Raw genomic sequence first — 27,458 nt, 5'->3', positions numbered from 1 at the left:
AGAAATAAACACCCTAGAAACAGACATAGAACTGTACAACATAGAACTAAACCAAAAACCCCGGAAACATAAATAAAACGCCCCTCTACATAAACACACACTCAAAACCATATAAAACAAATACCCCCTGCCACATCCTGACCAAACTATAATAACAAATAACCCCTTTACTGGTCAGGACGTGACACCCGCATCGTGCCTTTGGAATAGTGTTCTGGACGCTCCAACAAAACGGCGGTATTTGGACATAAATTATGGACTTTATCGAACAAATGAACATTTCTTGTGGAAGTGGAAATCCTGCGAGTGCATTCCGCCGAAGATCAGCAAAGGTAAGGAAAGATTTTGAACATTAATTTAGAGTTTTATTGATGCCAAGACTTGCCGGGTAGCTGTATAGCTTGCTTTGATGGTTGAGCTATGTACTCAGAATATTGAAAAATGTGCTTTCGCCGAAAAGCTATTTTAAAATCTGACACAGCGGTTGCATTAAGGAGTAGTATATCTATAATTCTTTAAATAATTGTTATATATTTTGTCAACGTTTATGATGAGTATTTCTGTAAATTAATGTGCACATTCACCGGATGTTTTGGGAGGCAAACATTTTCTGAACATCACGCGCCAATGTGCTTTCGCCGAAAAGCTATTTTAAAATCAGCGTAAAATGCTGTTTTTGGATATAAATATGAACTTCATCGAACAAAACATACATGTATTGTCTAACATTGAGTCCTGGGAGTGTCATCTGATGAAGATCGTCAAATGTTAGTGCTTAATTTTAGCTGTATTTCTGGTTTGGCTTTGTGGCTTTTCATGTTTAGGTGGTGTGCTAACATAATCTAATGTTTTGCTTTCGCTGTAAAGCCTTTTTGAAATCGGACAATGTGGTTGCATTAAGGAGAAGTGTATCTTTAAAATGGTGTAAAATAGTCGTATGTTTGAGAAATTTGAATTATTAGATTTTAGTTTTTTGAATTTGGCGCTGTGCTATTTCACTGGCTGTTGTCAAATCGCTAATGGGATTCGCGTGTTAAGGGGTCACTAACAGGTTAACACCCCGGCCATCCTACAATCTAAACTTGATGCCCTCAATCTCACACAAATTATCAATGAACCTACAAGGTACAAGCCCAAATCTGTAAAGACAGGCACCCTCATAGATATCATCCTATCCAACTTGCCCTCCAAATACAACTCTGCTGTCTTCAACCAAGATCTCAGTGATCACTGCCTCATTGCCTGCATCCGCAATTACTTTTTTTTGGGTAATTTTAGAAGACGCTCTTATCCAGAGTGACTTTCAGTAGTGAATGCATACATTTTCATTTCATACATTTTTTTTTTTCGTACTTGAAGTGAGGGAAGTGAGGGTCTGTGGTCAAACGACCACCCCTCATCACTGTCAAACACTCCCTAAAACACTTCAGCGTGCAGGCCTTTCTAATCGACCTGGCCCGGATATCCTAGAAGGATATTCACCTCATCCCATCAGTAGAGGATGCCTGGTTATTCTTTAAAAGTGCCTTCCTCACCATCTTAAATAAGCATGCCTCATTCAAAAAACATTGAACCAGGAATAGCTATAGCCCTTGGTTCACAGCATACCTGACTGCCCTTGACCAGCACAAAAACATCCTGTGGCGTACTGCATTAGTATCGAATAGCCCCCGTGATATGCAACTTTTCAGGGAAGTTAGGAACCAAAATACACAAGCAGTTAGGAAAACTAAGGCTAGCTTTATCAAACAGAAATTTGCATCCTGTAGCACAAACTCAAGAAAGTTCTGGGACACTGTAAAATCCATGGAGAATAAGGGCACCTCCTCCCAGCTGCCCACTGCTCTGAGGCTAGGAAACACTGTCACCACCGATAAATCCACGATAATTGAGAATTTCAATAAGCATTTTTCTACAGCTGGCCATGCTTTCCACCTGGCTACCCCTACCCTGGTCAACTGCCCTGTACCCCCCACAGCAACTCGCCGAAGCCTCCCCCATTTCTCCTTCACCCAAATCCAGATAGCTGATGTTCTGAAAGAGCTGCAAAATCTGGACCCCTACAAATCAGCCGGGCTAGACAATCTGGACCCTCTTTCTAAAATGATCTGCTGAAATTGTTGCACCCTGTCACGTCGGACTTGGACTGGCTGATAGGTGGAATCAAGTGCCGGAGACAGAGGTGCTGGAGGTGAGTGTCTTTTAATAATCCTTATTCACACACACGCCGAAAAGCACAGGGCGCTATACAAAGTTCCAGTATTTGTTAACTGCGCCCGTACAGCACAAAATATAATTCCTAAGGCAAGGAGCGCAGCCCGGTAAATCCTTCTACAAAAAAACTGTCGATCACACAACGTGGACAATAAACAATCCCGCACAAAATCCCAACTGAAAACACACATTAAATAAGTCCCCACTAATGACATACACAAAACAGGTGCGGAACAGACAGACAAAACTAAACGACACAGAAACAACGAGCGGTGGCAGCTAATAGGCCGGCGACGACGACCGCCGAGCGCCGCCCGACCGAGGAGGGGCGCCACTTTCGTTGGATCCTGTGACACACCCACTATTACTAGCCTGTTCAACCTCATAATTTTTATGTTATGGATGGTCAGTCCTTACATCCATAGCTCAGTCTGAGAATTTGATAGTGGTTACATTTCTCCATCCTCATCCCTCAGATGTTTACCAAAAAAAGTTACCACTTTGTTGTTGTGTCTGCTTTGTTGTTTTTGGAATCCCAAATTGCTCCATTAATTAAAGTACACTATTTTATTATTTGAAAAATCTGTTTGCTGAGTAATAAATCCACAGTCACAAAGGAATTGTATGTAGATCCACGTTTTTAATCAATGCTCAACATTTCACCATGAAAATCATATTTTATGCAACACAGGAAAATGATAAGACTTTGGTCTTCGTTTATTCAGCAACTTCTTTTCCCTGTAAGAAGAAATAAATAATTTAATGGATCAGTAATAATAATGAACATGATAAATATATGGATAGACTTGGATAGAATATAATGGATCAGTAATAATAATGAACATGATAAATATATGGGTTGACTTGGATAGAATATAATGGATCAGTAATAATAATGAACATGCTAAATATATGGATAGAATTGGATAGAATATAATGGATCAGTAATAATAATGAACATTTTAAATATATGGATAGAGTTGGATAGAATATAATGGATCAGTAATAATAATGAACATGATAAATATATGGATAGACTTGGACAGAATATAATAGATCAAGTATTTAATGCTCAGTGCTCAGCTTGGATTTTCAATTTTGAACTACCAACAGAATTAACATTTCTTTTTTAGCAATTCCTGAAATGTGCTGCTTGGTGATCTTAAATACAGCTGAACAAGTGTAAAAGGTCAGTATTGACCTCTGTGAAGACTGAATCATAGGTGGTGTTGATCTGGTCATATCTGAACATGAGTCAGGTATAGGTTTAGCAGCAGTTCTGTACCTTTCCAGAGTCACGGGTCTTGGCTCTGAGCTTGTTGACCTGAGTCTCAGCGATGTCAGCACGCTCCTCAGCCTCCTCCAGCTCATGCTGAACCTTCCTGAACTTAGACATGTGCTGGTTTGCTGCTTCCTCCTGGGTGAGGAAAAGAGAGCAGAGCATCACCATTTCAAGTTTGATGCTTCAGGTAGCAAATTAATATTCTGTCAATTTTTCAAAATAAAAAAAAGACAGATTTAGGATAGCAATCTATAAAGGTAGACAGATGATACAACAGAAGAAGTGAGTGTCAGAACGGGGGATCAAACCGCCTCCAGCACGATCACTGGACCAGCAAATTCATATTCAACCCCCTCTCCTTTAAGTTGGTAACACATAGGAATAGGAGGCACTCAGAAATGTGTATAATTTCATCAGCAATTACTTGCACTATCAATTGTCCCTGTTGACTGATATGCTGTAGCAACACTTACTTCAAACTAAATTGTATGGACATTAAGTTTTGTAATGTTTACGGGGGATTTTATAAAAAAAAAAGTTGAATTTATGCATTCAGGGTATTTAACTGAGTATGTGACTCACCGCTTCCTCAGAATGCCTCTTGTAGGCCTTCACTTTCATCTGCAGCTTATCTACCAGGTCCTGAAGTCTGCCAACGTTCTTCTTATCCTCCTCAGTCTGTGGGAGAAGATCAAATAATCAATGTCAGTATAGTTTTATACACAAACCTATCTGTGTAAGTGTCAAGTGTGTGAAGAATGCACTTTCTCTTACCTGGTAAGTGAGCTCCTTGACTCTGCGCTCATACTTGCGGACTCCCTTTACCGCATCTACACCTCTTCTCTGCTCTGCCTCCACCTCAGTCTCGAGCTCACGCACCTTTGTGGAACAAATACATTTAGGCATTTGAGGTGGTGAAACAAATCTTTGTAAAACAGAGGTAGAGTCTTCTACCCAGTCAAGGAAGCACAATTGTTGTCTTTCACTATGTACATTTCCAAGTGGTTCCCAAAGTGTGATTAACATTTACATTTGTTCATGAATATTGCTAGCAACAACAGATGAAACTACCAAGGATCTGTGGAACAAGATTAGAAGGTCCAATACAATACAATGTAATATTATTAATCCACTATTTATGTTCTTAACCCTTAGATGTACAACATGGGTGTGGGAGGCTCACAGGGATATTGGTAGGCACACTATTCCAACAATTTCATTTTTTTTAAACTAAATTCTTCTTGTAGTACTAATATATAGGACTCTTTTTTTATTTGACGGATTTTGTCGTACATTTAGCAGTGCATGTTGCAGTACCAGTATGGCCAATAGAGGCCGCCAATCGCCTCTTTTAATGTTATGAGTTTGCTTCTGTTATGGGGGATTACGAAGTTTGCCACAGCAAGACAGAAGCACCGACATAAATACATTTTTATGTCTTTATTTTTAAGGTAAGCGAGTGGAAAAGCACCATATTCTAGAGAGTAATGTTTGTTAAGATGTTATGTTTTCATGAACTTATGCAACTCCTGTAGCCTACAGGCTAATTTAGCCATTAGCCTTCTAGCTGGTAGCCCCGCATAGCAATGCTAGCTTTCCTAGTAACGGCCCTTTTGCAGCAGAGTGAATGAGACATGTAGATAGCGATCTACAGAGAGAGAGAAATTAAATATTACTTTGAGATGAATTGGATGAATGTGTGTTCATGTATCATGAATTTATATTATTATTATTGAATTTATTAATTAACTTGCAGTTGTCACGATCGTCGTACAGAGCGGACCAAGGCGCAGCGTGAGTTGAGTTCCACATCTTTATTCAAAGTGAAACTACCAAAAAACAAGTAACCAACAACGAAACCGTGACCACAGTGGCGCTACATGCACAGACACAAAACAATATCCCACAAAGCAGGTGGGAGAAAGGTCTTCCTAAATATGATCCCCAATTAGAGGCAACGATTAACAGCTGCCTCTAATTGGGAACCATACAAGTAACCATCATAGAAATAGAATGACTAGAACACCCCCCTACTCATGCTCTGACCTAAACACCATAAAGAACCAAGGGCTCTCTATGGTCAGGGCGTGACAGCAGTTTAGAAGAATTGTACAAGCCTAAATGAAACAACTAGATAAATACATTTTTATATCTTGGCTCCAATTGTTCTCAACTTCATAACATAAGTGTAACATATTCCCAATGTTTTTGTTTTGAACATAATTGTACTGTAATTTATGCTTTAAAACTGGAAAATATTCCCTCTGATGCCAAGACTTTCAAATGTTCTTTCCCAGGGGCCAAGACTTTGGCCGACCATGCACTGCTGAAGTTATAGTAAAACTGTGTGGATGCTATTTATATCGCACTCTAATGTAAGATTTGTGTTCTGATATTATGAAGGGGTCCCTGATGCAAAGACATTTGGGAACTCCTGATTAAGGTGGGTTAATGAGAGAACAAGTAATTACAAAATGCTCCAGTGTATTTTACATGATCAAATATCATTTCCAGCAAACTGTCTTTTAATCCAACCCCAAATCCACCCTGCTATTAACTCACCCTGGATTCCAGTTTCTGAAGTTGTTTCTTGCCTCCCTTCATGGCCAGATTCTCAGCCTCATCCAGGCGGTGCTGCAGGTCCTTGACTGTGATCTCCAGGTTCTTCTTCATCCTCTCCAGGTGAGAGCTGGTGTCCTGCTCCTTCTTCAGCTCCTCAGCCATCATTGCCGCCTGGAAAAGTAGTTTGTTTAATTCATCATAACGTTCCTCTGAGATATTTGTTGTTTGTAACCAGCCCAGCTACCATTGGCGCTTAGGGACAAATCAAGATGATGTAATTCAAGGACTCACGTCAGTGATAGCCTTCTTGGCCTTCTCTTCTGCATTCCTGGCCTCCTGGACGATGTCATCCACCTCTCCCTGCACCTGCACCAGGTCAGTCTCCAGCTTCTTCTTGGTGTTCAGAAGGCTGGTGTTCTGAAGGAGGGTACAAGATGATTTGTTTAGCTCTAAAGAGAATTTACAAGGCTGAAATGATTAAACTCTCAATGCAAGCATTGTTGAATTCAAGGTGTGTTTAAACAGTATGCTTGGTTGGAAATGGCTTTTGTCCCATACCTGGGAGTGCAGCAGTCCAACACGCTCGCTGGCGTCTACCAGCTCAGTCTCAGCCACTTTGCGGCCTCTCTCTGTCTGCTCCAAAGCAACTCTCAGCTCCTCGATTTCAGCCATCATCAGACCGTTTCTGCGCTCCACCATGGCTGCCTGCTCCTTCATGTCCTCTGCGACACGGACGGCGTCATCAAGGTGCAATTGGGCATCCTAATTTTCACAATGACATACGTTCATTAGGACTTCTGGAAATAGGGGTGATAGGATGGGTGATATAAACGTTCATTGGGAAGAATTTACCCAGTATCCCTACATTTCTACAGTGCATTGTCCACTCTATTCAATTCCTCTGTTCTATTCTTTTCTACAGATTCACAAACAAATCCCTCTCCATGTTCAGGTTTTTGAGCCTGGTGTCCCAGTCCCTTTACCTTGAGCTGTCCCTGGACGTTCCTCAGCTGTTTCTGGGACTCAGTGGCCTGCCTGTTGGAGTGGCTCAGCTGGATCTCCATCTCATTCAGGTCTCCCTCCATCTTCTTCTTCACCCTCAGGGCATCATTCCTGCTCCTGACCTCGGAGTCCAGGGTGCTCTGCATGGAGTCAACCACCCTCTGGCTGTTCCTCTTGATCTGCTCCATCTCCTCATCCTTCTCAGCGATCTTCCTGTCCACCTCACCCTTGATCTGGTTCAGCTCCAGCTGCACACGCAGAATCTTGGATTCCTCGTGCTCCAGTGTTCCCTGGACAAACAGAAGCAGTCAGGCCAATTGTGTTCAATACATTTGGATGTAGGAATTAAATATATATGACCACAATAAACTCCAATACAGGGATCATTGAACTGTAGCTGGCATTGGCTAGTGTAACACTGCATTCCCATCAAACTGCTGTAGTTTGTACCTCAGCCTCCTCCAGAGCGGTCTGGATCTCAGACTTCTCTGTCTCCACGGTCTTCTTGGCCTTCTCCAGCTCATGGATGCTCTTGCCAGTCTCTCCGATCTGCTCAGTCAGGTCAGAGATCTCCTCTGCACACACACACAAGAAGTTTAGACTTGGGAGATTTTCAGTGGATATGCCAGTGCGCTGAATTTGACATTGAATCATATTAATAGATCATTAACTAACATTACCTCATAGCATCTTGCAAATATAATTGCCTACCACTTATTTTAAATATTCAAAGGAATACTGTCTACAAGTAAAACAATATATACAAATTATGCTGAACATGACATTTCTGAAATGGTGTAATAATAGTTTTGATGATTGCATTTCCCTCCATTTTCAAAACACTAGTCAAACATGAGCCAAATAGAACTGCTGTCAAATGCTCACGTTGCAGGTTCTTGTTCTCTCTCTTCAGAGTCTCCAGATGATCCAGAGCCTCCTCGTAGGAGTTCTTCATCTTGAAGAGTTCAGTGCTCATAGAGCGAGCCTCCTTCTGAGCTCCTTCCAGCTCAGCCTGACCCTCCTCATACTTCTGCTTCCACTCTGCCAGAACCTAGGATAATCCATGGGATTTTCATTAGAAGTCGTAGATGAAGAGTTTTTAAATTAGAAATATGCAACAATTATACAATTGATAAAATGTTTATGTTTATTCATTTTCACCTTGTCAAAGTTCCTCTGCTTCTTGTCGAGGTTGGCGGCCAATGCGTTGGCTCTCTCAACATCAATCATGAGGTCCTCCACCTCTCCCTGCAGCCTCTGCTTGGTCTTCTCCAGGGAGGCGCACTTGGAGTTGGTCGCCTCAATGGTCTCCTCGGCATCCTGCAGACGCTGGGCCAGCTTCTTCCTGTTGGACAACAGACGGTGGTTTTATGGTGTCATTTTTTTACATTTTGACAAACAATACATCTTGATGTAACATTTTCTCAGAGCCCCCTACCACCCTCACCATCTACACCATATCTGAGTTTTTTCTGTTGCGTGCGACTCACTTGGCCTCCTCCAGCTCCTCTGTGCGCTGGATAGCATCAGTTTCATACTTAGTCCTCCACTGAGCCACCTCACTGTTGGCCTTGGACATGCCACGTTGCAGCTCTGCCTTGGCCTCCTGCTCCTCCTCAAACTGCTCCCTCAGGAGGTCACAGTCATGGCGGGCAGACTGGACACCGTGGGCCAGTGCATTTTTAGCCTGTGAGAAAGAATGAAAGACAAAGAGTGATGAGAGAGATAATAAAACAAATTATGGTATCAGTCTCTGAGGGTGGAGAGACAGTAGGAGTCTCTGAGGGTGGTGAGACAGTTGATGTCTCTGAGGGTGGAGAGACAGTAGGAATCTTTGAGGGTGGCGTAGTCACTGTCTATATGAAGATATAGCTCTAAACTCTGTGGACGGTGGAGTCCATTTTGAGTCCCTTACCTTGACCTCCTCCTCAATCGCCCTCTTCAGCTCCTCCACCTGCTGGGTGAAGGCCTGTTTGCCTCTGGTCAGCTGAGACACCAGGGCTTCCTTCTCCTCCAGCTGGCGGCCAAACTCACCTGCAGGGACAGGGGAATATCTTGTTAATAAGGTCTCTGTTCTCTAAGATTGAAAACGTATGTTGAGGAATCGTAGGGCAATTTTAGGTGGTGAATAGTACAGTAGAAACTTTGTGGATTTAGCCCTTAACACATGTTGGCTTCTACTGAAGGAAAGCATTGGCTTGTTGTTCATTGTTTATGGTACCATTTTCTGTCAGGAGTCTGGCCCTCTGTCCGCTGATGTCGTTGACCTGGCGAACATTCTCATCATTCTTAGTCTTGAGCTCGCTCAGCTGGTCCTCAAGAGTACGGCATATCTTCTCCAGATTGCCCTGTTAGTGAACATGTACTTTCATTACTTTATATATGTGACTCCTGTCAACTTCAGTTAAATTGAATGGTAATCGTCACACTGCTTGACCCTCCTCATCACTACTCACCTTAGCCTTGGCGACAGCCTCCATGTTGCTAGAGAGGTCATCAATCTCCATCTTGTACTCGCTCTTCTCCTTCTCCAGCTTCTGCTTGACGCGCTGCAGGTTGTCGATCTGCTCCCCGAGCTCAGCCACACTGTCGGCCTGCTTCTTGCGCAGAGCGGCGGCTGTGGCCTCATGCTGCAGGGTGGACTCTTCAAGATCACGACGCAGCTTCTGGAACTCAGCCTCACGCTTCTTGTTCATCTCAATCTGAGCAGCAGTGGCGCCTCCGGCCTCCTCCAGCCTCTCGCTGATCTCCTCAAGTTCCCTGGAGAGATCGGCCCTCTGCTTCTCAACCTTAGCCCTGGCAGCACGCTCAGCCTCAATTTCCTCCTCCAGCTCCTCAATACGGGCCTAGAACAGGGGGCAGGAGCAGGGGGGATGAACACTACAATACAGTTGAAACAGTTGAACCTCACAAAATTATAATAGTATGTATATTTAGCATAAATGTGTTTAATACAAAGCCAGTTACACTTATATATTCAGTAGACAGTGTCCCATGCAGGAACCAAAATCACAATGGTAAGAAGCACCATCTTTACAATGTTTAGAATCACCAACAAGAAGCACCATCGTCCAACCTACTCAGCCATCAGAAGCCACTGGGAAAAATGTGTGCTACCAAAATAATGATTTTCAGGAAATTATTCAAGTCTGTGCTTTTCTTTACTGGAGCTTATATCCTGTACTGTACCTGGAGTTCCTTGATCTTCTTCTGCAGCTGAGCTCCCAGAGACTGCTCATCCTCAACCTTGCTGAGGAGCTGGGTGGTCTCAAACTCCTTCCTAAGAATCAAAAATACATTGATTGCAGAGTTGGTTTTTGTTTGATAGTGTAAAGGGAGAGTATTATACCATTCACTTTGCTTTTAAGAATACAATTCAAGTGCTAATTCATAATTACAATAATTAGTCAAGAACAACCATTATAGCAGGTAATACTGTAGTCATTTGTTTGTGTTTACTTCTTGATTTTCTCATCAGCTTGCTGCTTGTCATTCTCCAGGTCCATTATGGACTCCTGGGCCAGTTTCAGATCTCCCTCCAGCTTTCTCTTGGATCTCTCAAGGTCCATGCGGAGCTTCTTCTCTTGCTCCAGAGAACCCTCAAGCTAGAAGATAAAAACTCATATATTGTTCAAATCTAAACAACTGAAGATAATATCATTTTACATACTATCATGGCCAAAATGTCCAACTCCACTCACGTCGTCCACTTGCTGTTCCAGCTTGGTCTTGGCCTTGGTCAGAGTGTTGACTTTGTCCTCCTCTGCCTGCAGGTCATCCAGTGTCTGCTGGTGGGCCTCTTGGAGGGCTTTCTTCTCCTTGGTCAGCTTGGCAACACTCTCATCCATAGACGCCATCTCCTCTGTCAGGTTTTTAACCTGTAAATGGCCACAACATAATTACACTTCACCATAAAGGGGAGATTTAGTTTGTTATATATTGCATTCATTTCATTTCGATATATTTTTTTATCAACAATTACTGTACTAAAGATTCAACACTAGATGGCAGTGTTCACAATGTCAGTGAACTGAATGGAAGTCATAAATGAGGGGGATCAGAACATGCAATGAATGTTGGGAGTACCCCGCAACTGAAATTCCACTATTGTGTCTTAATTTTTCCTGCACCCACAATACAACTTGAATTCCATTTCTGTTAAGCTATGTTTTGATTGGATTATTGTCTGGTTAGACTGTCTATGGTAAGACACAAGACCTTGTTTTCAGTGGCATGCTTCTCCTTCTCCACTTTGGCCAGGGTGAGCTCCAGGTCATCAATGTCCTTCTTCAGCTCAGAGCACTCATCCTCCAGCTTCCTCTTCTTGGCAGTCAACTCAGCATTGATCTCCTCCTCATCCTCCAGCCTCTCGGTCGTCTCTTTGAGTTTGGCCTCCTGCTGGATCTTGCTCTTGATGAGCCCCTCGCACCTTTCCTCAGCATCGTTCAAACTCTCTCCTTCCTGGTTTCAGAAAAGGAGTAAACAAATCAGAGGCCTCACCTTGTGTATCAAAATATACATTTTACTCAAAGAGGTTGGAGCAAATCAATAGAAATTCATGAAATATATACAATATATAACATGGGCAATACAAATGTGTGAGTTAGCCACATAATTTACAGTGTGTTCATATGTGTGTGTATGTGTGTGTGTATTCATGTGTATGTAAATGTGCCCAAGCGAGGGTAGTTGATGACTTACAGATGCGACTTGGAGTGCCAGGTCGTTCTTCTCCTGCGTCAGGGACACCAACTTCTCCTCCATTTGCTTCTTTGTAGACAGAGCCTTGGCCAGGTCTGTCTTCATCTTCTCATAGTTCTCCTTCATGTTGGCCAGCTCCTTCTCAGTCTCTGCGCTCTGCAGCAGGGGCTTGATCTTGAAGTACAACTTCATCCATGGCCAGGTTTTCACATTCATGAATGAGCGGATGTTGTACTGTATGGCGAAGATGGACTCTCTGTTCGACAGAAAGGACAGAGTGGTATGGTGAGTGACATCCCAGTTCAACGTCTAGTTTTGATTTACTTTTGGTCTAACGTGAATTCAACGTTAAATCAACAAAAATGTCACGATGTTATTGGATTTAGATTAAAAGCTGAGTGAAAAAAAAAGACAATTCCCTTGCATTGATAACTTTTTTTAAATCCAGGTTGTTTCAACGTCATCACATTTAATTTTGGGGTTGAAGTTACATGGAAATGACCAGTGGGATGTTTCATAAAGCTACATTCCGGGAGTCGAATAATAACAAAATGGAACCCCCACCACTGTTTGTTTACAGCTGGGGAAGGGGGCCATGACTGACAGTCATGCAAAGCTCGTGAGATTTTTTATATTCTTCAACAATGTATAGGTAAATACCACACATTTAAATGACAATTGAACAGCCAAATCCCAAACTGCAGCTATAAAGCTAGAATCCTTAGTTGCTAAATACATTTTTTGGACTTTTTAATTAATTAATTAACCCAAAAGCTTTAGTTGACCATTATAAGAAATACTTTCACATTCTGAACAACTCATAGCATATACAGTATGTAATCATAATGCATTAGATACAGGTGGTTGACAGAAAGCTTTGCCAAGATGTCGACTATTCCTCACCTCCTCTCCATCATCTTGCTAAACTCTCTCCTCATGAGGAATCCACGGCTGAGAGCCTGGACCATGCCGACCAGAGTGGCCAGCTTCTCATCTCTCATCTCCTCCAGGACACCCAGCAGACCGGCTTTGAAGAACACCTGAGACACAGGTTAACATGGTCAATGGAACCACAGATGGTGACAGACATAAAGGATCAAACCACTAGATTGATTTAAACATTAACTTTACAATGGTTGCAAACAAACCATGTGATGGGTTGTTTATAAATTGTTAGTTATTGTACAGTTGTAGCTTAATAATCTACACAGATACAGATAACTGCAGCCATACCACTCTAACACAAAGCACAATTTTTATGAGTTTAGTTTCTCTTCTATACTTGTGATGAATGACTTTGAAGAAAAACACTACAATGTCTTTCCACCTTTTCCATTAGTTAAATGAAGAAGAAAGAACAAAAGGATGGATAGATCACCTGGAGAGATTTTATATGGTACGGGTTTAAATTAGCATTGAAGTTGTGTTTTGTTGTCAGCTTTTGCTGGGGGTATTTAACTGACCTTGGTGTGTCCAAACTTGTAATCTTCGTGATTCACATCAATGGACCCAAGCAGCTTCTCAGAAGCCTTCTTGTTGTCCATGAACTGGCCCTCAGGGATGACACTGGCATTCAGTACTTTGTACCTGAATGAGAGGCCAGTTTTAAAATCTGCCAAGTTGTAATTGGTTGGTTGGTTATACAGTGAGGTCCAAAATGATTGGCACCCTTGATAAAGATGAGCAAAATAGACTGTATAAAATGAATAATACAAATACTGAGCTATATTGTATGGTAAAAATACTTTTTGGCTTCGAAGAAAATATGTGTATAAAGAAAATAAACCCATACCTACCTTAAAATATGTATGAGGAAAATAACCCCATAACTACTGTAAAATATGTATATGAGGATAATAACCCCCATACCTACTGTAAAATATGGTGGTGGATCTTTGATGTTATGGGGCTACTTTACGTCAACTGATCTGGGGGCCCTCGTTAAGGTCAACGGTATCACTTTACCCAGTACCATGACATTTTAGCCAAAATCCTGCTACCCTCAGCCAGCAAGCTGAAATGTGGCCACTGGTGGGTATTACAGCAAGACAATAACCCCAAGCACACATCAAAATCCACAAGGAAATGGTTAATCAACCACATAATCAACATTTTACTATGGCCATCTCAGTCTCCAGACTTGAACCCCATTGAAAACCTGTGGTTTAAATTGAAGAGGGCAGTCCATAAGTGCAGACGATGGATATCAAGGATCTGGAAGGATTCTGTATGGAGGAATGGTCAAAGATCCCTCCCAATGTGATCTCCAATCTCATACAACATTATAGAGAAAGACTCAGTGCCATTATCCTTATATTGAAAACAGTGGTGTCAATAATTATAAGCCCTATCTTGAAATAAAATATGAATTGTTAAACAAAATCTCTTTCTTTGAGCATTTGTATTAGTATAAAATAATATAATTGTTACAAATGTTAGACCATACAATATAGCTCAGTATCAGTGTTATTTATTTGATACAGTCTTTTCTGCTCATCTTTATCAAGAGTGCCAATCATTTCTCTCTCTGTGTGTGTGTGTGTATTTGTGTGTGTGTGCGTGTGTGTGTGTGTGTGTGTGTGTGTGTGTGTGTGTGTGTGTGTGTGTGTGTGTGTGTGTGTGTGTGTGTGTGTGTGTGTGACCTCTGTTTGAAATCAGCATAGAGGATTCTGCTGGGGAAGCCCTTTCTGCAGATCCTGATACCCTCCAGTACACCATTACACCTGAGCTGGTGGATAACCAGGAAGTTCTCCATCAGACCTGGTAAAACAAACCAAGTCTCTTTTAATACTCATATTCAGGTTAAAGATTGGAAGGGTTCAGGTTACTGATACTGTACTGATTAGATTACATATCTAACTCAATATTTCTTGTACCTGGAGTCTTTGACTCGTTGGGGATCAGGCAGCGCACAAAGTGAGGATGAGTGCTCCTCAAGTTGGTCATCAGCTTATGTAAGTTCTCCTGTAAGAGGGTTACAAACCATTTTCTCAGACATCATTTATGATAATCAGTGCACCTTTTGATGGACTGAATCTACACATTTCAATAGCTCACCCTGAACTGGGAGGACACAGTCTGCATGGAACCACCCTTCTTCTTGCCTCCTTTCTTGGCTTTATCTGTTAAAATGGGGGAAAGTAAAAGATAACTAGAAAAGTACATTTCCTAGAGTGGGTGGAATAAATATAATAATAATAATAAGAGTATGTAAGAAATCTAGAGTGGTATTGTCTTCAGCAAGCACACTAATTATAAACCAGAGAATCTCTGGTTGACTTCACACTTATCTAGAGGCAAATGCTGCCAATGTGATTGCGTAGAATAAGACCTAATGTATAATTAAATTAACTGAGTGTATGAGTAAATCAACCAGGTGATAAACCCTGAGAAATGGTGATACATTGAAAGGCTTTAAAGAACATTTCGGTCTGAGTTATAACTATTATTTAGTTAAATATTGTGACGTGATGCTGGTCTTACCCTCAGGAGGGGGAGGGGGATACAGGGCAGCCAAAATTTTGACTCCTGACTTCCCGTACAACTGACAAACTGAGTCATTCAGGGGGTCCTTGTTCTTCTCCAGCCAGCCAGTGATGTTGTAGTCCACAGTACCGGCGTAATGCACCAGGGAGAAATGGGCCTCTTGCTTGCCTTTGGCAGGCTTGGGCTTCTCAAACGACTTTGTTTTGCCAAGATGCTGGGAGTACAGCTTGTCCTTGAAGGTAGTGTCTGAAGACTTGGGGAACATGCACTCCTCTTCAAGGATGGAGAAGATGCCCAATGGCTTCACGAAAAGAGATGTATATCAAATGAGTGATATTTCCATTAAGGATCACATTTATTCCTTTAGTAAACATGCTATTATAGGATTATATTAATTTAGGGGCACATAGTAGGAAACATTGAGTTCTCAACAGTCCGATGCATTGCACCACAGTGATAATAATGGTCCCAAAGAGCTTTGCTGTGGCGGTCCATTATACCTTCTCAATAAGCTCAATGCAGGCAGCCAAGTCCATGCCGAAGTCAATGAAGGCCCAGACGATTCCCTCCTTCTTGTACTCCTCTTGCTCCAGGACGAACATGGTGTGGTTGAAAAACTGTTGCAGTTTCTCATTGGTGAAGTTGATGCACAGCTGCTCCATGCTGTTGTACTGTTGATGGAATTTTAAAAGGGATCATTTCATCATACAAGGCTGTAATCAATCTGAATCACAACTAATTGTCTTGTTCTGGTCTCATACTCACATCAAAGATCTCAAACCCGGCAATGTCAAGCACACCGATATAGAACTGCCTTGGATTCTTGGTGTCCAACATCTCATTGATACGGATGACCATCCACAAGAACATCCTCTCATAGATGGACTTGGCCAGAGCCGAGACTGAGTTATTAACCTGTAATGACAATACCTCAAATTACAACATGAGATATTGACCATGTCTAGTGATAAGGTGATACGAGCTTGGGAAAAACAACATCACTATTCAAAAAAAGCATACCACTCATCCCCACCAAAATTCCTGTTCTCAGAAAATGGTAGATGCTGTGTTTAGCAGTCTTACCTGAGCCACAGTCTGTCCCTTGGTCACATACTCGTTGCCGACCTTCACTCTGGGGTAGCACAGAGCTTTCAACATCTCAGCTGAGTTCAGGCCCAGCAGGTAGGCGATTTTATCAGCCACTGGAAAGAGAACCAACAACAACAGACTCAGGGACACAAGATCACTTGTTTCATATTTCACATTGACAGAACAGTTAGGCCAAATCATATCTGAAGGTGGTATTTTGGTCTCCAAAAATGATCTCCTGCCTGACTTTCATGTGGCACTGTCTGTCTTAGGTGTTATATTTCTATGTTGGGGACTGGGAATGGGACTAATGCTCTATATGTTGTATATCTATGAGTGGGACTCACCCTCTGTGCCATCTGGCTCGGCCTGCTCCTCACGCTGCTTCTGCTTGAATTTCAAGTTGCCATGGTGCACTACAGCTCCTGTCAGCTTGTAGATGCCAATCTTCTCTTCATTAGTGAAGCCCAGGATTGTAATGGCATCCTGGCATTAAAGAAGAAGTACTACAGTGATGAACTGAATGAGTAGTTTGCTCAGTTACACAACAGTTCTGGGCTCACTCCAGAACGAATGGGATTAATAGATTTGTCTCTTGGCCATCACACTAGCGATGGAAACACAAAAGGAGTTTTACACAGTTCCACAGGGCACTTAGTTGCGCTCTCTTGTGGATGCCTTACATGGCGAAATGTGAAGTTATGAAGATTGGCTTGAGGCACATGCCTAACTAACACAAGTAATTTGTCCCGTGTAGCTCGGTTGGTAGAGCAGGACACTTGCTACGCCAAGGTTGAGGGTTCAAATCTACACAGGGGACCAGTATGAAAATGTATGCACTCACTACTGTAAGTCGCTCTGGATAATGTAGTCTCCTAAATTACTAAAATGTAAATATACTGTAAATAAAAAATCATTAATTCTCAGCTGCTACCAACTTTTAATTGCACTGTATGTATGGTGGTCCTACCTATTCCATATCTAGTGTTTGGTTAACCCTTTGTTTGACTCACATCTGTGGCATCCAGCTCTTCATTGTCGTTGATGCTGGCCACAGTGATCTGTCCCTGGCTGCACATGGGGAAGTCGTAGGGGTTTGTGGTGATGAGCGTCATTTCTGTGGACAATGGACAACAGTTTGCCAGTTAAATCTCTTGGAATTCTGCTGTCCTACCCTTACAGTATCTCTCCCTCCTTTACTCAATAGATTGTCTCAATGATACATGTAGTATATAATAAATAGCATCAAAAGAGGAGACTGAGACTTGTGGACTAGTGCTTCACAGTGCATTACTTGATAGATATTTCCCAGAGACCTTCCAAATGTCTAGATGCCTTGTTACCTTGGATGTAATCATTGTAATAGTATTATTAGTGTGGATTATGAATATTTTATATATATCCATATATGGGGGTGGGAATAATTTCCCATGAACCTCTACTTTTCCGTACCAACTATCTCAGGTTTGTGGCCTGTCATCATCTGGAAGAAGATGTGGTAGCCTCTCTCATCGGGCAGCTGGAAAGACACTCTGGACTTCTCCAGCAGGTCTGAGGATGAAAGAGAGAGAGAAAGTTTTAGTGACACAAGGAGAGTGAGAAAGAAAGAGAGAACATGAGATAACATTTTATGATATAATCTCCCCCCAAAATAATTTGAATTGAGGAAAGAATTGAGAAACAATCAAAACCAACTCACAGGTCTCAATGTCAGCTTTAGCCAGTTTACCAGCTTGGAAGTGAATCCTGATGAATTTACCCTATAGTAGAGCATGGGGGTTAGAAATAGTTCAACAAATAAATCTAACATTTTACTTTAATAGACCCCTTTAAATGTTACAGTTTGTTGGACATCTATTGATATAACAATAGGAAACTACTGAAATACATTTTTTTCCAATTTAAGGTTACTTCCACAGTATGCCCTTCATACTTACAAAGCGAGACGAGTTGTCGTTCCTCACTGTCTTGGCATTACCGTAAGACTCCAGCAGAGGGTTAGCTGCAATGATCTGATCCTCAAGAGACCCCTGATTGAGATAAACACAAGTTGCTCAGAAACTGGTAAAGTGTTAGTTTGTTTTCACTCGATTGCTTGAACACATTTCTTGAAACATGATTCACAGCTGGATAAAAGTGTACATATCCAACCATACTTAAATGTGATTAAAAGGCAAACATAAGAACAACCTACCTGCATTTTGTTGGGGTCTGCTTCCTTCTTGCCACCAGACACTGCAATGGTGGCAAAGTACTGGATGACACGCTTGGTGTTGACAGTCTTTCCTGCACCGGATTCTCCACTGGTTTATAAGACAAAGATAGAGGGGTTTAAGTTACATGTTTGAGATTAAAATTTGCTTTCACTAAGAAATAGCATTGAAATTACACCGTAATGAACAAATATTCCCACTCATTGACTCGTTACTACACATAGCCTAATGTTCTAATCCATTCATAATGTAATGTACTTCCTCACACCAAGTGACCCAACTTATTACAATAGAAACACTTTCTCAAGTGACATTTTAGTAAACAACTTACGTAATCAGAATGGACTGGTTCTCCTTATCTGGAACCAGAAAACATATTGCTTATCATACTCAAGCAACATTATGGGGACATTATTTCATTCATAGCATCATCAAAAATGTAATTTAGGAAAATGTTCCTTTCAAGTGAATCAGATATTCCAGGCAAACTGTTAGAAAACAGTAGATACCTTTCTGAAGCATATTTTAATTTCCATTGATAAATCCATCCATCTATCCGTAAGCACTCATGGACTTTGAGATCCATATGCACTTATGGACATCCATCAATCACAACTATCCATCCATCCATCCATCCATCCATCCATCCATCCATCCATCCATCCATCCATCCATCCATCCATCCATGAGATATCGTACCAATCATCATGAACTGAAAGGCGTTGTCAGAGACGGAGAAGATATGGGGTGGAGCCTCCACTCTCTTCTTCCCTCTGTAGGCGTTGACAACCTCTGCGTCGTACACTGGGAGCCACTTGTAGGGGTTCACCGTGGCACAGAAGAGCCCAGAGTAGGTCTGGATGAAAGCATAATTAAATTAGGGGATTAGTAAAGTCAGATGTACTTTTACCTGGATTTATGTGAGGATGTGGGTGTACTTTGGTATACTGATGTGGGTCTATTGAATTGATATCTTTTTGTTATACCATTCATTTATGTGTGTATTTCTTATGTTCGTGTATGTGTGTGTTTGTATGTGCAGGTTTCTTACATAGATCATCCATGCTGCATAACGCTCTTTGAGGTTATACAACACAGAGGCTTCATTCAGGTAGGTCATCATGGCCATGTCCTCAATCTTGTCGTACTTAGGGGGGTTCATCTCATAGATGTCTGCATCTTTAAACTCTTTTCCTTCCTGAAACAGTCAGAAGTCTAGATTACACACAGATCAAAGTAGACATGACCGAATGCTTTTTGTTCATTAAGTACAAGAATAATTGTTTAAAAAATGCATATCCACATTAATCCAACTAATTTGTTATCACCCACTGACACATAACTGGTGATTGTTGACTAGTCAACATAAGACATTCCATGCCATTTTTTAATAGCACCGATAAAAATGATGTGCTTGAAGGTTATATTCTGTTAGCAAGAAAACAAATGCCAATGTGTATATTTACTTGAATGGAGAATTAGAGTAATTACACGAACATGAACTTGAATACTTTTCAGATCAGGCTTACCTCCTTAGTGCCGTCAGGTTTCGTGACTGTTACAGTACACTTCCCGTCGGCCCTGGCAGTGATTAGACCCTTAAGGTACAGCTCCACCTTGTCTGTCACATAGCAGGAGTTCTTTGAATCAAAGGGTGCGGCTTGTGCCTCAATCCTCTCCCTCTCAGGCTTACGAAGGTATATGGCAGCCTTGCCGTAGATTTGCATCTCCGCGTCCGTACTCATGGTGACGGATAACTAGGAAAGAGATTAAACAAGAAACGATTGACTCTGTGGTGCTTCCTCCCCAGTCAACAGAGTTAGGTGAGCGGTATCGCTCACAGAATATTCTCATCACTTTTTATGTGGAGACTCAAACCATGTCTCACCTTCTTTTTCCCCTCCTACAGATGAATGTGTATTTCTTGGAGGACCCTGTGACAGGGAAGTGGGAAGTGTGAAACATTCGAGTGTTGTGAAAACACACATATCTAAAGCCTTATCATTTAGCCCCGAAGGGGCATTACAGCCATGTCCAATTTAATTACAGGTGCAACTGGTAACTTTAATTTTCCTACTGGCAACTCACTTTACCAAGCATTCTTTCAGGAATTCAAATAAATACCTGAAAACCCAGTTACATTCTAGAACACCCTTTCTAGTGCCGGAGCACCACTTTTTACTGTAAATTAAAGTTACAGATTTGAAGTAAAACACATAATAAAGAAATACATATTTTTAAATAAATGCCACTTGTTTGCATATTGTCAAATCTTACAAGAGAAATGCAGAAGTCAATTCAAACAGTGCAGTTAGCTACTGCCTCAGATGCTGAGTACAACGATGAGACAAATGTTAAAATCTAAGGAGGTGAAGAGGTCTTACCACAGAGGAAGAAGGTATCTGACTTATGGATGTTGGGGCCTCAGCCTCCTTATATCTGGTTGGAAGTGCTAACCAAGCAAAAGTTAATTATGGACCACTCTGGGAAAGGAAATGAATTGGATGAGAGACCTGTTTATTTCTGTGTCTCACTAGCACCTCCCACTTCCAGGAGCACCACACTCCCATTACATTACTTTTTAATATCATATTTGTCTCTGAATTAAATTTCACAGAATTTATGTAAATGAGAGATGTCATTTCCAATAATTATGACATTATCAAAAGTTTGATTCATCCCAATGTTACTTCTACTGAACCTCATATACTGTAATGGAATGAGTCCATGTTGCCCCACTACAACTAAAATAGTTTTCATTAAACCTAATCTGGCCTTATTTAGTTCCATTTGAGTGGCATTAATCCTGAACAACAACTTTATATATATGTTCACCAGTTATTTCTATTATTTAGCTTGTAAACACATCTGAAGTGTCTCCTCACCTCGTGCTTGTGATGGAGTTGGCCGTTACCCCGTGCTTTGCTTAGTTTGATTTATCACCCTGGTGGAACCATATTTAATGAATATTTAAAATCTAGAAAATAAACATTTAGGCTGTCAATTAAAGCTCATAAAACTGTTAAATGTAATGTGTTGTTACACTATCCATATACATACATTCAAATATGTGGACATCCGTTCAAATGAATGCATTCGGCTATTTCAGCCACACCCAATGCTGACAGATGTATAAAATCGAGAACACAACCATGAAACTGTCACGTCCTGACCAGCAGAGGGAGTGTTGTTTAGTATTGGTCAGGACGTGGCAGAGGTTGTGTGTTGTATGTAGTTTCTAGTTGTTCTGTTTCTGTGTTAGTCTGTGTGACTCCCGATCAGGAACAGCTGGATATCGTTGTTCCTGATTGGGAGTCATATATTAGGTGTGTATTTTTCTCTTAGGGTTGTTGTCTTTAGCACTGCTGTAGTAGTATAGCCTGTTAAACTGTCGGTCCCTTTATTTAAAATAAATATTCAAGATGACCATCCACATTACTGCTGCGTTTTGGTCCTCTCTACCTGAAGACAGCCATTACAGAAATCTCTTTTGACAAACATTGGCAGTAGAATGGCCTCACTGAAGAGCTCTGTGACTTTCAATGTGACACAGTCACAGGATGCCACCTTTCCAACAAGTCAGTTCACGAAGTTTCTCCCCTGCTAGAGCTGCCCCGGTCAACAAGTGCTGTTATTGTGAATTGGAAACGTCTAGGAGCAACAACGGCTCAGCCGCAAAGTGGTAGGCCACACAAGTTTACAGAACGAGGGTGCTGAGTGCTGAAGTGAGTAAAAATAGTCTGTCCTCGGTTGCAACACTCACTACCGAGTTCCAATCTGCATCTGGAAGCAACGTCAGCACAATAACTGTTATTTCGGCTGGTCATGAAATGGGTTTCCATGGCAGCCGCACACAAGCCTAAGATCACTATGCACAATGCCAAGCGTCGGCTGGAGTGGTGTAAAGATCGTCGACATTGGAGGAAAAGTGTTTTCTGAAGTGTTGAATCATGTGTCACCATCTGTCAGTCTGACAGACGAATCTGGAGGAGTCCAGGAGAACGCTACCTGCCTGAATGCATAGTGCCAACTGTAAAGTTTGGTGGAGGAGGAATAATGGTCTGGGGCTCTCTTTCATGGTTCGGGCTGTGGCAACAGTTTGGGGAATGCCCTTTCCTGTTTCAGTATGACAATGACCCCGTGCCCAAAGCGAGGTCCATACAGAAGTGGATTGTCAAGATGGCTGTGGAAGAACTTGACTGGCCTGCACAGAGCCCTGACCTCAACCCCATCGAACACCTTAGGGATGAATTGGAACGCCGACTGCAAGCCAGGGCTAATTTCCCAACCTCAAATCCCCGCAGCAATGTTCCAACATCTAGTGGAAAGCCTTCTCAGGAGAGTGGAGGCTGTTATAGCAGCAAAGGGGAGACCAACTCCATATTAATGCCCATGATTTTGGAATGGGATGGTCGACGAGCAGGTGTCCACTTACTTTTGGTCATGTAGTGTATTTCTCACCAGTTTGATAGTCGTAATGAGTCCCTTTAGCATCCCTTTGACATTTTAAGTAGAACTTGTGCACCAATATTGCTTTTTAAAATCCTGTTATATTAAATGAAATGCTCTGATTTGTAATATAAATAAAGACTTGCTAATGTGCCAAAATTCATGCATTTTGGAATGTCCCTGTCACGACCATCAAAGGGAGCAGACCAAGGTGCAGCGTGGTGAGTGTTCATCTTTGTATTTAATTATAAATCAGAACACTACCAACAAAACAATAAACAACGACCATAACTTCTTGCAGGCTTAACAAGCAGTACACAAATAAAGATCCCACAACTTGAGGTGGGGAAAGGCTGCCTAAGAATGATTCCTAATCAGAGACAACGATAGACAGCTGCCTCTGATTAGGAACCATACTCGGCTCAAAACAAAGAAATAGACATCATAGAATGCCCACCCCACACCCTGACCTAACCACATAGAGAAACAAACCCTCTCTCTCAGGTCAGGGCGTGACAGTCCCTCTGTGCACCCTCTGTGAAATCTAGGAAGATTTTTAACCCCCTTAACCACAATAATTTTATCATTTCTAGTTGTTTTGTTGCTCTGACAAATACATGTTGGAAGATTATTATTCATTTCATGTGATTAATTTTAAGAAAAATTTGAACTGAATGTTTTAATATGATGAATCTGTTTTTCAAAGCAAACATTGAACATCTAATAGTCAAATCTTTGTGTAAAAGCAGGTGAGCTGGTTCTACTGTTTTTGGCCATTTTGTGGTGGAAAACGGAATGGGTCGAGCATAACACGTTACCCTTAGATAGAGACTAGAAAAATTTCAACAATAAAAACATTTTTGTGAAGCTTGCATTCAATTGCCTTTCCCTGTTGCACACAGCAAGCTTGTCACGAGGGGATTCATGGCTGATTTCAGATGACAACCTCAACCCTGTTACCTTATTTGGCACTTAAGAGTCTCTTACTATAGTATTTATTTAGTTGAACCTCTTGAGATGGGAAAAAATGTGTTTGATTAAGTTGAACATGTGCCCTTTATGACGGAACGTTAAAATTAGGTGAAATAAAATGTTTTCATTCGCCAAGTTTCACTACCCAAAAGGGACTCATTATGTGGAACAACCCATGTTCTATTGAAGATTCTGGAGGCGCTTTTATTAGTCTCACATTTCAGTTTGCTAAAACGGTCCAGTAGGATTCTTATGACTTACATAACACCAGTACAGTATTTCAATAATCTTATCCACTCATATTGCTGACAGCGATATAACTGCCTCAAACTTTTATTACACTCTGAAGTTAACTGCTTAGCAGCTGAGCTGACTTCAATGATGACCTTTATTTATGACCTTTTCTGTTGGACATTAATTTTCTGAGCGACTACTGAGCTTCCCTCATCGCAAAATATACATAACCTACAAAGGGATAAATGTTAGAAAATAAATATGCCAAATGATTTCCTCTGGTCTGAAATGGCACACAGAACACTGTTAGAACTCATCAAATGACAGCTTGGATTTCGAGAGACACAATTAGATTTATACAAGTGGTGTGAAACATTTTCTGATGTTATATATTCTGAAATGGGGGGAAATGATGTGAATAAAGAATACACCCCCAAGTCAGGAAAGTTTACAAGCTGAACAAACATTAATGGAATGATGAGTTAAGGGACCTGTGGTCTGTAATGTGCAGACCGGAGAACTTATTTATACAGTGTAAAGATAGGAATACAAGAGGCCATCTAAGAAAGGAATTTAAGATAAAAGACTGCCTATTCTAACACAGATATCAGAAAGGGCAGTTATTACACCTTGAGTAGATACAGATATGAAATACTCTACTGTTTTGGAACCTAATAAGTTTGGAACAAAACAACACAAAAAATTCCATTGGAAATCCTGGAAGAGCAGGGGGAGGTTGAACTCTGATAACACACAGGCACTTCATGAAGAGCAGGGGGGTTGAACTCTGATAACACACAGGTACTTAATGAAGAGCAGGGGGGAGGTTGAACTCTGATAACACACAGGTGCTTTTAGCTTTGATGCCTCATCATCGTGGACCATTTTGCAAAAGGATTTAAAGCTGGATCATTTTACTCTGATTGATGATTTTAAATCCCAGATTGAAGGGCACTTTTTGGGGGGGTTACAGGAAAAACAAAAACACTGAATGATATTGGTTATGCCACGTATTCCAAACCGCATCAGACATGCATGTGTCCTGTTCTGGAAAAGGTTTTAACAGAGAAGGAAATTATTTTTTAGGTGTTGTCACGTCCTGACCAGTATAAGGGGTTATTTGTTATTGCAGTTTGGCCAGGACGTGGCAGGGGGTGTTTGTTTAGAGTGTTTCGGGGTGTGTTGGGCTATGTTCTTGTCAGTTTATTTCTATGTTAGTTCTAGTCTTTCTATTTCTATGTTTAGTTAATGGGGTTGACCTTCAATTGGAAGCAGCTGCTCCTCGTTGCTTCTGATTGAAGGTCCTATGTACAGGGGTGTTTTTTTGTTTTTGTCTGTGCACCTGACAGGACTGATTAGTGTCGTTCTTTGCTTTGTATACGTGATTTTAAATTTTTTTTTTCCTTCTTTTGATTTAATAAAGAAGATGAGTATACATGTTCCCGCTGCACCTTGGTCCAATCCTTACGACGCCCGTGTACAGGTGTTACCAAGTTTGAGCCTATATTGGCAGTAACTGGGGACATATAGCAAAGTGCATGTATGTATAGATTGTGTAGGTCTCTGTCTTTCACGTCTGACTCTTCTTTTTATGTCAGAATGGGTTTAATCGCCATCCATTTCATTTATTTGTATTCTTGTATGTATTTACAGTGCATTCGGAAAGTATTCAGACCACTTGACTTTTTCCACATTTGCTACGTTTACAGCCTTATTGTCAAATTGATTACATTGTTTTTCCCCCTCTCATCAATCTACACACAATACCTCATAATGACAAAGCAAAAAAATGTATGAAAAATATAATGCTGAAATATCACATTTACATTTACAGACCTTTTACTCAGTACTTGATTGAAGCACCTTTAGCAGTGATTACAGCCTCGAGTCTTCCTGGGTATGACGCTACAAGCGTGGCACACCTGTATTTGGGGAGTTTCTCCCATTTTTCTCTGCAGATCCTCTCAAGCTCTGTCAGGTTGGATGGGGAGCGTCGCTGTACAGCTATTTTCAGGTCTCTCCAGAAATGTTAGATTGGGTCCAAGTCCAGGCTCTGGCTGGGCCACTCAAGGACATTCAGAGACTTGTCCCGAAGCCACGCCTGCATTGTATTGGCTGAGTGCTTAGGGGCGTTGTCCTGTTGGAAGGTGAACCTTCACCCCAGTCTGAGGTCCTGAGCACTCTGGAGCAGGTTTTCATCAAGGATCTCTCTGTACTTTGCTCCGTTGATCTTTCCCTCGATCCTGACTAGTCTCCCAGTCCCTGCCGCTGAAAAACATCCCCGCAGCATGATGCTGCCACCACTGTGCTTCACCGCAGGGATGGTGCCAGTATTCCTCCAGACGTGAAGCTTGGAATTCATGGCAAAGAATTCAATATTGGTTTCATCAGACCAGAGAATCTTGTTTCCCATGGTCTGAGAGTCCTTTTGTTGCCTTTTGGCAAACACCAAGCGGGCTGTCATGTGCATTTTACTGAGGAGAGGCTTCTGTCTGGCCACTCAACCATAAAGGCCTGATTGGTGGAGTGCTGCAGAGATTGTTGTATTGTTGATCTGTCAGTGACCATTGGGTTCTTGGTCACCTCCCTGACCAAGGACCTTCTCCCCCGATTACTCAGTTTGGCCTGGCAACCAGCTCTAGGTAGAGTCTTGGTGGTTCCAAATTTCTTCCATTTAAGAATGATGGAGGCCACTGTGTTCTTGGGTACCTTTTTGGTACCCTTCCCCAGATCTGTGCCTCAATACAATCCTGTCTCTGAGATCTATAGACAATTCCTTCGACCTCATGGCTTGGTATTTGCTCTGACATGCACAGTCAACCGTGGGACCTTATATAGACAGGCATGTGCCTTTCCAAATCATGTCCAATCAATTGAATTTACCACAGGTGGACTCCAATCAAGTTGTAGAAACAGCTCAAGGATGATCAATGGAAACAGGATGCACCTGAGCTCAATATCGAGTCTCATAGCAGAGGGTCTGAATACTTATCTAAGGTATTTCTGTTTTAGTGTTTTTAATAAATGTGGAACAAATTCTAAAAACCTGTTTTGACTTTGTCATTATGGGGTATTGTATGTAGATTGATGAGGCAAAAAACGTATTTTATCCATTTCAGAATAAGGCTGTAACGTAACAAAATGTGGAAAGAGTCAAGGGGTCTGAATACTTTCCGAATGCACTGTATGTATTTGTTACCTGTCTGAGGTTATTGTTATTGCTTGGATAGCCTTAAAGAAGCCTCATAGGGGGG

General features: G+C 41.5%; 1 protein-coding gene across 2 annotated transcripts in view; it reads right to left on the bottom strand.

Moving 5' to 3' along the window:
- Positions 1-2,834: 2,834 nt before the first annotated feature.
- LOC106593154 (myosin heavy chain, fast skeletal muscle) overlaps positions 2,835-27,458 on the bottom strand; it is an 89,779-nt gene continuing 65,155 nt past the window's right edge. The window contains exons 1-41 of one of the 2 annotated variants that reach the window (XM_045710209.2): positions 20,934-20,948; positions 20,438-20,483; positions 20,079-20,306; positions 19,601-19,747; positions 19,249-19,405; positions 18,881-18,908; positions 18,531-18,639; positions 18,274-18,366; positions 18,036-18,096; positions 17,789-17,887; positions 17,350-17,453; positions 16,684-16,822; positions 16,331-16,449; positions 16,013-16,162; positions 15,748-15,918; positions 15,245-15,548; positions 14,819-14,883; positions 14,638-14,725; positions 14,404-14,521; positions 13,225-13,348; positions 12,665-12,801; positions 11,762-12,017; positions 11,279-11,521; positions 10,762-10,938; positions 10,520-10,665; positions 10,250-10,340; positions 9,517-9,906; positions 9,282-9,408; positions 8,976-9,094; positions 8,551-8,747; positions 8,222-8,405; positions 7,946-8,111; positions 7,511-7,635; positions 7,042-7,350; positions 6,617-6,820; positions 6,350-6,475; positions 6,059-6,229; positions 4,271-4,375; positions 4,079-4,174; positions 3,500-3,631; positions 2,835-2,952 (exon numbers count right to left, since the gene is read on the bottom strand). In XM_045710209.2, the coding sequence (XP_045566165.1) occupies positions 2,932-2,952; positions 3,500-3,631; positions 4,079-4,174; positions 4,271-4,375; positions 6,059-6,229; positions 6,350-6,475; positions 6,617-6,820; positions 7,042-7,350; positions 7,511-7,635; positions 7,946-8,111; positions 8,222-8,405; positions 8,551-8,747; positions 8,976-9,094; positions 9,282-9,408; positions 9,517-9,906; positions 10,250-10,340; positions 10,520-10,665; positions 10,762-10,938; positions 11,279-11,521; positions 11,762-12,017; positions 12,665-12,801; positions 13,225-13,348; positions 14,404-14,521; positions 14,638-14,725; positions 14,819-14,883; positions 15,245-15,548; positions 15,748-15,918; positions 16,013-16,162; positions 16,331-16,449; positions 16,684-16,822; positions 17,350-17,453; positions 17,789-17,887; positions 18,036-18,096; positions 18,274-18,366; positions 18,531-18,639; positions 18,881-18,908; positions 19,249-19,405; positions 19,601-19,747; positions 20,079-20,294 (5,814 nt within the window). In that variant the 5' untranslated portion in view covers positions 20,295-20,306; positions 20,438-20,483; positions 20,934-20,948 and the 3' untranslated portion in view covers positions 2,835-2,931. Of the gene's footprint in view, positions 2,953-3,499; positions 3,632-4,078; positions 4,175-4,270; positions 4,376-6,058; positions 6,230-6,349; positions 6,476-6,616; positions 6,821-7,041; positions 7,351-7,510; positions 7,636-7,945; positions 8,112-8,221; positions 8,406-8,550; positions 8,748-8,975; positions 9,095-9,281; positions 9,409-9,516; positions 9,907-10,249; positions 10,341-10,519; positions 10,666-10,761; positions 10,939-11,278; positions 11,522-11,761; positions 12,018-12,664; positions 12,802-13,224; positions 13,349-14,403; positions 14,522-14,637; positions 14,726-14,818; positions 14,884-15,244; positions 15,549-15,747; positions 15,919-16,012; positions 16,163-16,330; positions 16,450-16,683; positions 16,823-17,349; positions 17,454-17,788; positions 17,888-18,035; positions 18,097-18,273; positions 18,367-18,530; positions 18,640-18,880; positions 18,909-19,248; positions 19,406-19,600; positions 19,748-20,078; positions 20,307-20,437; positions 20,484-20,933; positions 20,949-27,458 lie in introns of those variants that run through there. The other variant, XM_082967368.1, reaches the window with a different exon arrangement.

The sequence above is a fragment of the Salmo salar genome, chromosome 02, assembly GCF_965601325.2.
Source record: "Salmo salar chromosome 02, fSalSal1, whole genome shotgun sequence".
In the NCBI taxonomy this organism is placed as follows: domain Eukaryota; kingdom Metazoa; phylum Chordata; class Actinopteri; order Salmoniformes; family Salmonidae; genus Salmo; species Salmo salar.
The sequence above is the reverse complement of the archived record's forward strand: the minus strand, read 5'-3'. Positions and strand labels throughout refer to the sequence as shown.